This window comes from Osmerus eperlanus, chromosome 19 (assembly GCF_963692335.1).
Source record: "Osmerus eperlanus chromosome 19, fOsmEpe2.1, whole genome shotgun sequence".
In the NCBI taxonomy this organism is placed as follows: Eukaryota; Metazoa; Chordata; class Actinopteri; order Osmeriformes; family Osmeridae; genus Osmerus; species Osmerus eperlanus.
Window position 1 is genome coordinate 8,810,284 of NC_085036.1, and position 15,890 is coordinate 8,826,173.

Below are 15,890 nucleotides of genomic sequence, written 5' to 3' on the forward strand. Positions count from 1 at the left end.
AGGGAATTCGATACTCAATAAAGTGTAACAACAAGTAATGCGATGGGAGAGGCTGGTTTGAATTAGGCCCTTCATTGGATCTGGCTGAGGCACCATGGTGAACGCACGCCACCTGTGTTGCATTATGGGAGGGGAGGGGAAGGGAGAGGAGGGGCGGGGGGGGGGGGGGAGAGGATGAGAGTACAGGAGGAAGCAAGGGGGGGGGAAGAGATGGTTCGTTTCAGATAGGTATGGAATCCTAAGTGCTGTGTAGTTATGCAGTTGTTTATCATGGCAACAAGTACAGGACGTGCGCAGAGGAGCAGATCGAATGTCCTTTTTAAGTGCTGTGCAAAAAAAGATTTACAAAGTCAGTCAGCCAATTCTATTTGAAATTTGTCTCGTTTTATTGACTCCTGATCATAATAAGGTCTAACAATGTCTTTGGATTCCGAAGTAATCTTTACATCCAGTTTTCACTTATACTGAGGCCAGTGGATCTGTAGTTGTGTTTGAGAGCGAGAGGTCCTGTTGTAGCCGAGGCCTGGGAATGGTGTAGCGATGGAATCTGGTCTTCATCTCCACCACCATTGTTTAACCATGAAGTGAGGACAGTGGAAATTCTCCACACTCAAATGGTCTAAGATATCTGGTAAACAAAAACTCTTTGTGCTTTGCTGTGCATGCACTTGAAAACAATCCTCTGCTCCTCGTTTTGGTTTTTCCAAGGACATCGTGATCATTCGTTGTCTGCGGGTCCAAATCCCTGCATTTCCTTCATTTTAATAGTCCAGTTGGCCATGGACTGTCTGTTACTCATGCGCTGTCTCTTGACTCACATGTTTATACAAGGTATTTTTGATTAATCATTTTGGACTTCATATCCCATGGTGCTTCACTGTGATTGATGAGGAACCGATGCTTTAGTGGCCCATAAACGTTATTGGGTTAAGACCCGTCACTCCTCCTGGCTTCATACAGGTGTGTGGTTTCCATACACTGCCGTTTACGAGACTTCAGAAAATGGCCGCTGTGTTTGTGTGGGAGTGTGTGTGTATGTGTGGGAGTGCGGTTTGTGTTGAAGAAAACAACAGCGACCTGACAAGATGTATGTAGGCCCCGCCACTTCCATTCTGTCGGGTCGGTCTGGACTGAAAGCTGGCACAGAGCCCAAGCCTGGAGTGTGACTGGTAGGCAACACCCTGCCAGCAGGTCAGAGCCTGGAGTGTGACTGGTAGGCAACACCCTGCCAGCAGGTCAGAGCCTGGAGTGTGACTGGTAGGCCTAATTCACCCCTAATCAAGCCAGCATCTTGTCTAACCATGAAGACCGCTACTGACCTATGGCATGTGACCATTCCAAGTGTCTGTGGTTGGCGTGAGCTGACCCGGCTAGCTCCTAACCTAGGGAGAACCAAGCTGTCCGCATTGCCCTCGCACCAGCTCAAGGGCTGAACGCATAGAACACCTTTTGAGTCTGTGCGAGAGGATCTTCGAAACACACAGCCGTGCCAGACTAGTGTCGGCACACTCGGCGCAGGATCCAGGGACCATTGCCTGGAGGGACCTGCTTCATGCTTCGTAGCCACTCCTCGCCCTATACGGTGGATGGCTCTGTTTACGGGCCCGCTGCCTAATGTATGCATAGTTCCTGCAGTAACGACCACTGGTTGTTTCTTTGTTATTGTGTTCTCCATAAGCTGCGCTGCGGCGTGCCAAGTCGTCTGGCCTGAGGGTCACTCTGATGGGGTTTGGCCGAGTCAGCAGGAATCCTGAGGAAAGCGGTTCATGATAACACTGGATGCGGGGTTTTTTATCAACGCAACATGTGGACCTGCTTTCTGTGTTGTTGAGGAGAAATGAGAGATTTCGAGGAGACGAGAGCATGGTTTCATCCCCGATGATGAATGGCTTACCCTTTCAATGTTCCTCAAAGCTCTCCCATGATGATTTTTTTTTCCACTCTCTCGCCATGATTTGTTTATCAGTTATTGTCTTGGAGACTGTCAGGGTCCAGCAACTTCATCTGTCTTTTGGATTTATATTTCTTTTTGCAACCATCCGTTTAACAAGAGATTTTCCGCGCAGTACATGCGATGAAAGTGTGTGCGAGGCAGATTCCCGCGGAGTTGGACCAAAGTAGTATTATTCTACCACTATTGTTCTAGAAAGAAACCCTTGAAATATTGCCGATGGCCTGTTCTCTCCGATTGCGGTGTTTGCCCCGTAAAAAAAATGTATCCGTAGAGATGGTTGATTTGCGTCAGCCACCACAGTAGTGTGCACTGAATTACACTCCCTACGAGTAATCCTGGGAGTGTCTGGCAGGGGCCCCTCCTGGACAGGCCCATCAAAGTAGGCTTGGTAAGAGGGGCCTAGGTTCCTGATTACCCTCTCTAGGGATTGGGACAGATCCATACCCTGAAACACTAGTCTCTCAGACCAACCCCTACCTTTTACCTACAGTAACCACTGTCTTATCGTCAATCACTTGTGATTGTCCAATCCGCTGCTCCGGCGTCCAGCGGGTTACCGGGGAATTTGGATTGGACAACCCTGACGTGTGAAAGAGCTCCTGATGAAAAAGAGCCGTGTTTAAGAGCTCTCCCTCTCTCTCTCCCTCTCTCTCTCTCTCTCTCTCTCTCTCTCTCTCTCTCTCTCTCTCTCTCTCTCTCTCTCTCTCTCTCTGGTGGATGCCAGGGCCTGTCACCTGTCAAGCGACGGTAAACGACCTCCACCAGCTGAACTGTTGTGACGTCTCTGCTGACAAACTGCTCGTCAAGTGATTTCGCAGCGGGACAGGGTGCCGGCTTCATTAGCGAAGCGATGATCGTTCGCCACGCCGCAGCCAATCTGCATCAAATACCGCCGGGGGCCTCCCTCAAGCGCTGTCAGCTCTGAAGCCGATTGGTTGTGACAAAAGGGAGGAAACAATAACCCGCCGCGTGAGCTCCAAGTGTGTTGGTTTAGCTGCGCTACAGAACCCCGGCGAAAACAAACGGCCTGTCTCAGGTTAGGGCTGGCACGTGAACTGGAGGGCCGCTGCCTGGCTATTGTAAGCCCAAGCTTGTTTACCGGTTTGTTTGTTTCCCCCGTCAGGGCTGAACGCAGCTCTGCATTCCTCTGGCTGTCCACGGTGGTTGGATCCTTGACACGTGTAGCGGGTGGCGCAAATGCTAACCCCCCTCACCCCCCTTAAACCCTCATCACTGCACTCCAAACATCCTGTTCCTCAATCTGACAGCTCGCTCTGGTTGTGCATTCGACGGGACCCGAGTCGGATATCCAGGTAAACATGAAGTCAGACCTCTCCGGGGACAGGATACACACAAAAGGTGTGAGTATTAGCAGCACCAGCAGTACAAGGGGAGAGGAGGAGTAGCAGGTGCAGGGGAAGAGGAGGAGGATGAGGTGCAGGGGGAAGAGGAGGGAGAGGAGGAGGAGGTGCAGGGGGAAGAGGAGGAGGAGGTGCAGGAGGTGCAGAGGGAAGAGGAGGAGGAGGTGAAGGAGGTGCAGAGGGAAGAGGAGGAGGAGATGAAGGAGGTGCAGAGGGAAGAGGAGGAGGTGAAGGAGGTGCAGAGGGAAGAGGAGGAGGAGGTGCAGGAGGTGAAGGAGGTGCAGAGGGAAGAGGAGGAGGTGAAGGAGGTGCAGAGGGAAGAGGAGGAGGAGGTGCAGGAGGTGCAGAGGGAAGAGGAGGAGGAGGTGAAGGAGGTGCAGAGGGAAGAGGAGGAGGAGGTGCAGGAGGAGGAGCTACTGCTGCTGGTGGATCTGTTTCAGTGCGCCAGCAGCATCACGTCATGTGAAAGAGCCCAGGTGGGCGCGGCCCTGGCCCGGGCCTCTCGCCTTACAGCCTCAATGGGGCCTGGCTATTTCTCACCACGATCTGGTTAGCCCAGCACAAAGAGGCCCGCGGGCCACCAGGTGAGGGGGGGGGGGACTTCCACTTCCAGAGGGAGACCACCTGTATTCAGATTGGGTTAGAGCCCTCCTGTGTGGGAGGGAAATATGAAATGACATGCGTTGATTATGAACAATTTGCGTGGGCGCATTGTGAGCTGTCGACCTAGAATTGGCTCATAAGTTGCCCGAGGTTGATATGGATATCACCCGGACGCTGCGTGTCGAACGTTAGATGCGCTTTCATTCCTGCTCAAAGATTTGGGCGATTCATAAATATATATCCCAGACAGCGTTTTCTGATTTTGAGTGGAACCATCTTGTCAGGCCGAACGCCAGTGTCTCTGCCCTGTCAGTCGTGACACGTACCTAAACAACTCCCTGGATGGGGGAGCCAGAATCTCCCACTGAGCTGTTTGTTTCTCCCTCATGCTCAAGGCCCCGGTGTTGCCTCTAATTGGAAGTGACATCGAACTTGATGTCAGGCGAAGCTGCCTCGCACATTTCTCTCCTTCACAGGTTTCCCTCCTCTGTTTTCCCAAGGCCCTTTTTCATGTGGTCGGCCGTCTTGATGTTTTTCTATCGGTCGCCCTTACACAAGAGGGGAGGGAGGGGGGAAAAGGCGAGTGTTTGCTTACACTGCAGTGAAGGACCAGGATATAATCCTTCCCAGGTCCGGGGCCAAGAGCAGAGCTCTCACACACACACACAAGCACACACACAAGCACACACACACACACACACACACACAAGCACATGGTGCAGACTGGCACAATTCAGATCACACCAGCCAGGCCAGTGCCAGTATTGACGATGCTTGTCAACTAGTCCTGGACCTGCTATTGTTTAAAAAAAAACGCCAGCCAGCCAGCCTCCTAGACCTGGTGAAAACACTGCAGCCGGCCTCGCTCTCAGCTCAAGGGTTGTGGGCGCCCTGGCTGTCCTGTTTGTGTAAAGGGGTCGGAGACAGAGAGAAGTGATATACAGTAGGAAAAGACCTGTCACCTTGTTGTCTTTGTTCGTTTGTGTGTTGATCCTGCCGTGTTACGGTACATCCTCCCGAGCCCAGGTGTGTTGATATCCTTCTTCAGCGTTCACACGCGTGCCTCTCAGGTACAACCTCTTCTCTGTATCCCTCTTTACAATCGCTCCCAACAATGGACAGGGGGGGGACTCCATCCAGTGATGTCATCTGCTGCATCGTCTTGTCTTCGCCCCTATCCGGTTTCTATACCGTGTGCTGCTCACTTGGCGTGGACTCAACACGCACTCGAGCTCAGGGGGTAGATAGAGTAAGAGATCTCATACACACAAACACAGACTCACACTCATCCATCCATCTCCTGTACACTTGTATGGATCACGTGAGCGATGAGATCACCACTGTTAAGAGGTCGACCTTATTCGTTCACGTGGAGGATTAAAAGGGTGTTCGGTTAAGCCGTACAACTTGGCACGCTTACAGGACCAAATACTGGAATATGACTGGCAAATAAAGTTGACTTTCACTGGGAAGTGAGATTTATTCTACACTCGTATCTCATCGAGGCCCACAGATGTTTTATTTCCGTTTTCGTCTGCGGCTCCGGCGCTTTCAAGCCCGCCCGTCCTCCATAACTGTTCTCTTGGGTTCTATAAAGGAGGGATATTGATCTTGGCTCGTCTTTTGAAACCCTGTTTCTTCTGGTGCCGCATGTCCTGAGGACATGTCTTCACCGTCGGGGTCTAACCCAGAGGTTTACCCAGAGCCCTGAAGGGATCTGTCTGTTGTTCTAGTGAGGTTGGAGCTGTTTCAACACCAGGAAGAAAGAGTGTGTGTGTGTGCGCTCTCTTACCCTGGCAGGGGCAGTAGGGACCCGTGTGGTAATGCTTATGCCAACCCCTTACGCCATTAGTCAGGCTTTACAACAACGGCTGCACACTGTATCCCAGTCTGACAGGATATCACAACCCCGGCATCTCAACACCAGATGCCCGCTGATCCTAGAAAATCAATCTTTTCTTCTTTTTTTTCCCCCTCAATCTATAAACACAAACTGGGAAATGTGACCCGTGGCCTTCTGACTCTGTTGTCATTAATCCCCGTGATATCGCCCTGTCATACTCCTCGCTAACGTCTTCACAGGGCCGGGGCGTGAGAAGCGCTATCTCGCTGTCATGAGAGGAGGAGATGTGCGCGGGCTTGTGGGAGTGCTTCAGCCTAAGCACTGTGGTACTGTGTCCAGCCTAATTAGCATCACATGTTCCTCATCGCTCGCTGACCAGACTACGCTGATAGAGGGAGAGAGGGATGGTGGGGTGGGCGGAGGGGGTGTAAAGAAGTATGGGTGTCGCCTCGTGCGGAGCGGAGAGGAGGCAGATGTTGGACGGTGTGGGGAGTGTAAGTGATGCGCGGGCCTGTCTGGGAGAGACACCCTGGACGTGCTGTGTGACGCCCGGCTGCTGTCCAGAGAGGGAACTTAAATAAACTCTCCGAAGACGGCCGCCGGCCGCCATTCCCCTCCTGGACTGCGGGGGGAGACGATCGAAGATAAAAAAAACTAACAAAAAAACAGTTTTGGTCGTCTGTGTTTCCGACACACTTTTCTGCCTGTGAGTCACTGATTGGCTATGATTATGATTGTAAACGTACAGTCCTGTAGGAGGGCGGGACCTGGGCCGGGAACAGCAGAAGGCCAGCGAGGAACTGGGGGTCGTTGAGAGAGGGAGAGACCGAGGGGAGGAGAGACAGAGAGGAGGAGAGACGGATCTCGTCCAGATGTCCGGCGTTGTTCTGGTCGCCCAGCTCTGCCCTCCCACCCCACCCTTAATCCACACATCTTTACACATAAACCACCTGTTAGTTCGTTTGTCTGTAAAGGAGAGAAAGGGAGGGATGCAGGAAAGGTGGCTCTTTTCAGCAGGGTAAAGTATATAGTCCTAGAGGGAAAGTAAAAATTGTTTGCTGAATTTAAAGAATGACTATCCTCCTGCTTGGAGGATTTTCTCCCTCTCCGAGTAGATGGGTGGAGCCCGAGGGAATGTTCTAGCGTGGATGTTAAAGGTGATTCTTCTTGTCTCTCTGTCTGTTGCAGCTGAGGTATCAGCACGGCCTGTCCACACCAGACCTGCGCCAGACTCTGCCCAACCTCAAGAACTTTCTGGAACACGGCCTCCTCGTCAGATGGTGAGCATGATCGGAACTCCGTCCGGATGTTTGCGTCCTGCGGGCTTCCGCTGTACCGTTTTAGTTTCCTTAGGTTGCCACGGTGAAGAGGCTTCGTGGAGCTTTTCTTTGGGGCCTCTTGAAATTTCAGGGGAAAGGGGGGGCTGGGGGGAGGATCATGAGGTAGGAAGGAAACCCCCAAATCGTCCAGTTGTTGAAGCTCTTCCTGTGTTTGTTTAGGTACTGGCAACATGACGCAAATGTGCAGCAGACGTTGAGGTGCAGCCTAAAAAATACCTGTTCAGGGGAGGCTAGAGGCTAGAGGCTGGAGGGAGGCTTTTCCCTCCCAATGCCATTCCTTTGCACCCCCCTCCCCAGCCTCTGGTCCCCCCCTCCTCCCTGCCCAGCCTCTGGTCCCCCCCTCCTCCCTCCCCAGCCTCTGGTCCCCCCCTCCTCCCTCCCCAGCCTCTGGTCCCCCCCTCCTCCCTGCCCAGCCTCTGGTCCCCCCCTCCTCCCTCCCCAGCCTCTGGTCCCCCCCTCCTCCCTCCCCAGCCTCTGGTCCCCCCCTCCTCCCTCCCCAGCCTCTGGTCCCCCCCTCCTCCCTGCCCAGCCTCTGGTCCCCCCCTCCTCCCTCCCCAGCCTCTGGTCCCCCCCTCCTCCCTCCCCAGCCTCTGGTCCCCCCCTCCTCCCTGCCCAGCCTCTGGTCCCCCCCTCCTCCCTCCCCAGCCTCTGGTCCCCCCCTCCTCCCTGCCCAGCCTCTGGTCCCCCCCTCCTCCCTCCCCAGCCTCTGGTCCCCCCCTCCTCCCTGCCCAGCCTCTGGTCCCCCCCTCCTCCCTGCCCAGCCTCTGGTCCCCCCCTCCTCCCTGCCCAGCCTCTGGTCCCCCCCTCCTCCCTGCCCTGCCTCTGGCCCATAGGTAACCCCTCAGAGAGTCTGGGAGTCACCCTGGGTGTGCTAGCCTCAGACTTCAGCTCACTGCCTCAGAAAGCACATCTTTGATCTCCCAGTTTCCCCTTGGGGGCGGGTCAGCAAAGGGGAAAATGGGAATGACGCTGTTAATTGAATAATCTTCTGTTTTGAAAGGAGAGATGCCAAGCAATTGAATATACCCCTCATATCCTCCTAATGGCAAGTGGAAGGGCCCTAAGACGGGAGATGAAAGCTGGGGCAGCCTGGACCAGGGGCCAGGGCTGTGTGTGTGTGTGTGAGTGTACGTTCGTGTGTGTGTTTGTGTGTGTGGAGGGTAGAGGAGGAGCGGAGGTGGAAGTGGAGCGCTGCCCTGGCTCCGCACGGTGGACAGCGCGGCCCCAGGGGACAGAACAAGGGCCGCTCTGTGGACTCTCCGTCACAGCGCCGAGGACCGTGAAACCCTGGCTTCCTCGTGCGGCAGGGCGGGAGGAGGAGAGAGGTCCCACCACATGTGCACACGTACCCACACACACACACACACACAGATACATGGGGACACACATCCACTTAAACACAGTTTTGTTGAGGTTTCCAGAGCTGGCAGCTACTGTAATGTCGTCTGTTAAGAGTGTGGAACACACAGCTCACAATCACACAACATACGCTCTCACACACACACACACACAGAACCCCAAAACGCTCTGATCATCTCTGATCATCTCGAAACGAGCCGGCCGCTCAGACAGCCCGTCTCCCTGCCCTCGTGAGAAGGTTACGCCCGCACAGCCGGTCACTCCCGGCCTCATCACGTGACCCACTCGGGTCCTCCCGCCCCAACACCTCCGCCACCCTGCCCAGGGAACACAGGAACTCAGGAGCGGCACCGTCGACCTGGGGAGGACAGACACTCATTTCACTCTGCTCTTCATTTATTGGCCTTCCTCCCCCCTCGGATCACTTCCAGTCCCCCCTCGCTTGAAAAAGCCTCAGTTCAGCTCCTATTTCCAGTCAGAGGGGCCAAGCCTCTGAAATATGGATGCATAAAAATGCTGCTCGGCAGCTGTGGGGAGTTAACCGGTAAACTGCGAGAGAGAGAGCGAGCGAGAGAGAGAGCGAGAGAGAGAGCGAGCGAGAGAGAGAGCGAGAGAGAGAGCGAGAGAGAGAGCGAGAGATCCGCTCCCCTCTCTTCCCTCCCTCCAGCCCTCTCACCCTCCCTCCTTACCTCATCCCTCTCACCCCTCCCTCCAGCCCTCGCTCCATCCCTCCATCCCTCCCGTCTATATGGGTGGGGGAATATGCAGGGCATGTCCAATGGAACCATTCTCAGCCATGTACTGGAGATGTTTCTTCACTCCATCTAGAGCTAATGCAGCATGGATTCAATCTGCTGGCTTCCCACCGGAGGGACACGAGAGCGCATAGCAGTGGGCCTTCTGGAGCCCTTCACATGGACGGGATGGGAAGAGCGAGAGATGCTGCTTGTGTGTGTGTGTGTGTGTGTGTGTGTTCGAAAGGACCTGAGCTGTAAAGTGAAGTGGGTGTTTGACTTGGACTCGGGGTCTCACGAAGGCAGCCTTGGTATTCCAGCGCCATAGCATGTCGAAGGCGACCACACACGAGAAGGAAGCGGGAGTCTCGACTCGGGAGGGGCGAGGAGAAGACTGAGATCGTGGAGAATAGGAGACTGATGCGTCGAGGCTTCCGCTTTGTTCAACAGAAAGTCCTGCTGAGTTCAAAACAGACACTTCACACACACACGCACACACACTCCCTATTAGTGGCTCCAGATTCGCGGAGGCCCTGGCAGAGTTTCACAGGGCCCCTAGCCCTGTTCCGGGGCTGGGGCCGCGGGGGCCGTGGGGGCGGGGGATGCTGGGCGGGTGTGACCGGGGCCGGGCGATTTCGACACGGCATTGTACCGTTCACCCGCGTCACGCTGCGCCCGGCGGTTCTGAAGATCCTGTCCACCCTTTGATACACCCCCCCCCCCCCCCGGTGAGATAACAGAGATAACAGTCGTGAATCTACACCCCCTCCACACACGTGCGCACACAAACACACACAGACATGCAGGATACACACGCCACAATCACCCTGCCTCCGTCACAAACACACAGATGTGTGTGTGTGTGTGCTCGCGCAAGCAATGGCCAGTGACAGAAGACAGTGTACTGTACTTTCAGCACTGTAATCACATATGCAGCTCAGTCCATTTAATGGCATGGTAGCAAGTTCAAGAAATGATTGATTCTTAGGTTGCATGCTATTGAACTTGTGTGCGAATTTGAGGTGGATCCTATTTCAATTCCGGTACTTAGTTTGGATTAAGCTACAGTATTAAGCTTGGATGTGTCTGAACATTCCTACACACACATTCGCCTTGGCTGTGAGATCTCGAATTAGGAAAGCGTGCGTGCGTGTGAGAGAGCGTGTGTGTGTCCCTGCGGACCAAGCATGGATGATCTCCCAGACCACATCTGTTGGAACGCTCTCCCACATTAATTCGGACTCCTCTGCAGAACAGAGTAGAGCGGGGAGGGGAGTTCCCATCTAAAGCAACACACCCCTGCACCCCCCCCTACGTGTCACCGACATCACTAACCAGGCCCCGTGACCTCATCGTGACGGCCTGTCATAGCCTTGTCCCTCGCCTCGTCACTGGAAACACACGGCGAACAATCCCGTCGATTCAACAAAGAGGCCGTCACGTTAAACGCCTTGGCACCCTTCTCGCTATTGGCTCCAGTTAGAGTGTTTATCCTATCAGCTTGTTCAATGTGTTACACATGCTGGGTGGTGGAGAGTTTGATAGCTCGCTCCTATTCCCTATCTTCAAAAGGCCAGACTGAGAAGGAGTCATGTCTTATTACAATATTTTCCCTTTCAGACCCCCCCCCCTCTCTTCCCCTCCCCCGCCACTAAATGAATATAACGTGGTTTGTTATAATCTTCGGCTTTGCCGGGGTCCTCTGGGATTTTCCTGTACCTCAGCATCAAAGAAGGGGTCTTATCTGCCAGTGTGTGTTTTGGCCCGAGCCATGGCTTCTTAGCGGGACCTGGACATGGGCCCGCCTGGCTCTTCTGGGTTGGAGACCAGTCTGTACGAGGGGGATAAGACAGTGGAAATGTTTGGTTTAGTACATTCCTGGCTCCGGTTGAAATATGCGGGGCTGACACGGGGACCGTGGAGGGGAAGCGAGACCGTCTAAAACCAACATGTTTGGAAGTGGGAGAGAGGACGGGGGGGGGGCTCGTTCACAGCCCCGGGGCCCCTGCCAAGTCCCGGGGCCCTTAATGGTTTAGGCAGAGAGATCTCCGATAGCTTTTATGTGGTGAAATCATTGACGGGGGAAGTCTGCAGTGGGAACGGAGGTCCAGTAAAAGTTAATGACGAGTTAAAAGGGCCAGGGTGAAGGAGGTGGGGCCCACCGGCTGTAAATCAGCCACCCCTCCTGGTGTCCTCCTCTGAGGATGGATGCCCTGTGTCTGCCTCCAAAGGCTGTGGCATCAGCCCTGGAGGCCGCCGCCCCCCCCCCCCCCCCCCGTACACAAGCTCATCCCTCCATCCACGCCTGCTCTCACAAGGGGGTGAGTGGAGCGGGATCCACGAATGCACCCTCCAGCACACTGCGTGTACACTTTTGTCACATGCAGGAAATATTATGACAGCGCTCGGAGATGTCCCGTTGTGATGTTCCATCACCACTCGCGCTTGATCATGAGACTTGATTTAACGCTTGTTCAAAGGAGCCCGTTTAGAGGGGGTGGGGGCGGGGGGGAGGATTGACGTCGCAAACAAACGTGCTCCCAACGAGACATTTCTTATTATCCCGTGACAACAGTGACATCACACAGCGAAGATGGGAGAAGGGGATTGGTCCATATGCTTGCGGTGAGTGTAATTGTATATCGCTGAAATGCAAGGCCTGCAATATGCGCTGGCCGCTGCCACGACTACAAGGAAACAACAATCCCCAGTTAATCATTAGCTGTTACAAATTACGCATGGAAAGATTTAACCAGTCAGCTTCGTTTTCCAAACCTGCCTCATGGTTTGAAGGGGCCTTTTCCGGAGGGTTTCCAACGTTTACATGATTATTCATGTTCAGGGAGCGTCTCTTCGTTTGGATTCAGAATCCTTCTTGTAAGTGTTTCTGGGCCGTAAGCTCAACCCTCAACAGCACCATAATCATTTTGTTCAGGGTTCACATGTCATTAATGGCAAACCATAACATTGAGGTTTTTTTTTCCCGCAGCCCTGGTCAAGGGGGTTGCAACACCGAGCATGTTTTCCATTCCCTGTATTGACAGTGAAGGTCAATGTATTGGCACTTTCCGAGCTGATCCTTTGTGCACATGACAGACCATCCCGCTACATGCCAGATCAACTGATTATCCTAATTGACTTTACATTAACCCCCCCCCCCCCCCCCCCCCCCATCTCCTGTCTATATCTGTCTGGGGCTTAAGATCTAACTGTGCTGTGGTGTGTGTATATATAGAAGCTGGTATTTCACTGCTTAAGGCCATCATGCATTTCTAATCAGGGTTCTCTTTTCCGGGCCTTTCTAAGCGGGGGTCCACGTGCTTTTATCTCCCACGCCAGTGACCTCATCAGGGGGGCGCGTGCCCCCTGTGTGAACCCTGTCTCAGTGCCCCGGGTTCAAGTGTCTGCAGGGGGGCGGAGGGCTCCAGTCAGGCCTCTGCCCCCCATTACAAGCTAGCATGTGTAGAGTGCCAAGCCCCTCCATCACATGCCTTGTGTGTGTGTGTTGAAGACCGCCCCCCCCTTGGCGTAGGTCTCCATCCAGACTCTGTCCGACGGACCTCATCTCGCGTTTTAACAATGGAGGTCCGTTTACCCATGATCCTCCAGTCCTTAAGTAGCCACAGGTGGGGTTGGGTGAGCTCAGGGAACGCCTCCACTTTCACCTCTGACCCCCCTCGACAAATGGCTTTTCATATACTGCAGTGACCAGGATAAGCTCGGGGTGAAGCAGCCCCATGCTAACGTGAGTCCAGGTATGTGTGTTAGTGTGAGCTGCCAAGCCTCTCGTTTCTGTGAATTTATGATGTGAATGGGCCAGATAGCACGGGCCGCAGTCTGCTATCTGTTATCCCACCAAAGAATGTCTCGCATACTTCTGAGGACACCCGCTGCGAGTTTCCCAGTGTGCGAGGCCCACCGATCGCACATTCGCTGCGCAAATGTTTTTGGGATGTAAGGGGGGAGGAGGAGGAGGAGGACAGAGTGGGGTTTTCTGAAGCCGGCAGCTGCGTCTCTCCGTTGCAGATCAGAGAGGGGAGAGGAGATCGATGCTGAACCGTGTCCGATCGGACAAGCTGGCCGGGGGGGCTCCTCCCTCCCTCGCCTCTCCACAGGACCCTCGTTGGAAGTGAAAGACTTACGAGCGGATCCATCATTTCTCTCAACACCCATTTTTCTCTCTCTCTCTCTCTCTCTCCCGTCTCTCCCTCTTCCCGCCCCCCCTTTCGCCTCACAGTGACCGGCACCAAGTGTCCAGCTCCATCCCGGTTCCGCCCAAGGCCCAGCTCGGCGTGTCCGGGGCGTCCGTGTCCGAGGTGGGCTTCCCCAGCCACAGCAGCTCCCCGGACCGGGGCCTCAGGAAGAGGGCCAGCTCAGAGGCCGACCAGCTCAAGTACAAGGCCTCGCCGCCGACCAGCTACAGCACAGCCATGGCCCAGGCGGAGGAGGAGGCGGCAGGGGGACGAGGCCTGGCGGTTCCAGGGCCCTCCCCCAAGCACATGTCCACCTCCCTGGATGCCTGCATCAACCTGACCAACACCATGGAGGGGGAGGGGGGTGGGGGAGGAGTTAGAGATGGAGAGGTCGAGGTGTCGGTGGTGGAGGAGCAGCCTGCTACTGCCAGCACCTCCGGGTCGGGGTCGCCCACTCCTGTGGACGGCACCGGTGAGGAGGTGGAGGTCACCGACCGGCAGCACGACGGGGCCATGAACGGTTTGGCGGTGCCTGGGGAGGGCCCGGCGGGGCCGTCCATGACCGCAGGCCTAGCCCCCGAGATGTGCTGCTCGGTGGAGCAGGCTGAGGAGATCATGGGCACGGAGGCCACAGGCCTGGGGCTGGGGTTGGGCCTGGGGCTGGGGCTGGGAGATGGGGCACGGATGGAGGACTACCCCTGCATCCCCGTGGAGCACGCCGTGGCGGTGGAGTGTGACGAGCAGGTCCTGGGCGAGCTGGACGCCGCCGGCTTCGAGGAGTTCTCCAGACGCATCTATGCACTTAACGAGAACATGTCCAGCTTCCGCCGGCCGCGCAAGAACTCGGAGAAGTGAGGCGGGGGACCGAGGGGAGGGGCCAACCCACGGGTCAGGGAGGACCGAGAGGAAAGGGGAGGAGTCCTGCGTGGGGATTCGTCTCTCGAACGTCGACGGAAGACAAATACGACATAGGAGCTTCGATGTGGAATTACGACCAATTTGCACTTCTCTGAAACATTTCTCTAGTCATCCATTAAATTGAAATAAAGCGAATGTTTTGTGTGGTTGAAGAGCATCCCGGACCTTCTTTGCATGGCGGTTTACTGTGACTGACTGACTGTGTGTCTGTGTGTGTGTGTGTGTGTGTGTGTGTGTGTGTGTGTGTGTGTGTGTACGTATGTGTGTGTTTAGCTACCTACACACATCTAGGGGCTCAAGCATAGTGGTAGACCTGCACAGCGGAACGAGCTGTTCAATCCTGCCAATGACCTTGGACCTAAGTCTTGTGTAAATCGACACCCTCAGAGTGAGGCGGGACCTAAGATCAGATATAGCCCAATCAGATGCTTTGTTACTACTCCACCCAGGAGCATCGGGCCCTCACAGTGGAAAGGCATGGTCTGTCTGTCTTCCTAGGGGTGAGACTGTAACCGTAGAGCATCTCTGCAGGCTGATGAGATAATAGGAGAATAAAGTTGGTAGCTTAATGGCACATGCCAGGGATACTGTGCAATTGTTTTTCCGTCCTTTTACATGTCTGCATTCTCTTTTATGACCTTTGAATACACTGTCACTGTTAAGTCCCATAGATCACAAATGTGGTCCACAAAAGAGTACAGAACGACCTGTACGATACGCTTTAAATATCACACTGGGACCTGAACTGTACAGTGATACTTTTATTTGAATCCTCTGTCCATGATTTGTCTGTCTTCAGATTTTTCTGCCAAATGGCTGTTTTCTTGCACTGCTGTGCATTGGCAATTATGTGTGTTATTTATAATGTCTCTCACTGAGTTATGTGAATTTGTTTTGAAGGTGACCCCCCCCCCCCCCTCTCCTGCTCTCTTTCCCCATTGTGGGACATCACTCATTGACGTTGCCCAATGTTCAAATCTGTCACCTGGGTATTTGTCTTTCTTGCAAAAGCCACAGATTATCTCACCATTGAAAGCTGGTTTAGTCTACTGCTTTGCATTGCCTGCCGTACAAAGATGGACCACCCCCCCCCCCCAAAAAAAAAACAACAAAAAAACATGGGATAGTTTTTTTATTTCTTTTTATTATGATCAAGTACTGTGGTTAAAGACTGTTGAAATGTATCGTATTTAAGCTGCAAGATGGAACATTGGTTGATCATTTCCATAACCTGCTACAGTATGTGACCTTGTACATATATACTTTTGTATGGAGGCTGTTTTATTATTAAAGACTTGCAGTCCAGTGGTATGGCTGTAAAGCCCCCTTTGCCCTGTCTCCGGTTGTCTTTGTTGCTTCAGAACGTGTCTTGGTTGGACAGTGAGTAAACAGAATGACGATATCAAGTGATTATATGTGAGAGATGGATGGATGGACAGACAGAGTCAAAGTCTTGCCTTTGTGTCTCAGACAAGCTGTGCACTTCAGCGGCTATACACCTGTAAGTCTAGCCCTGTCCAGCTGTCCTCTTGGCTGTGTCTGCCCCCCTGGAACACAACTACACACTCGGATGAGTAATATTCAC

The 15,890-nt window shown here is 54.0% G+C and overlaps 1 protein-coding gene across 1 annotated transcript in view; it reads left to right on the plus strand.

The window, feature by feature from the left end:
* The window catches only part of uvrag (UV radiation resistance associated gene), a 73,768-nt gene extending 58,132 nt beyond the window's left edge, over positions 1–15,636 (plus strand). Inside the window, 2 exon segments of the mRNA XM_062485585.1 lie at positions 6,950–7,041; positions 13,432–15,636. Coding sequence (XP_062341569.1) covers positions 6,950–7,041; positions 13,432–14,242 — 903 coding nt within the window. The 3' untranslated portion in view covers positions 14,243–15,636.
* The last annotated feature ends 254 nt before the right edge of the window (positions 15,637–15,890 follow it).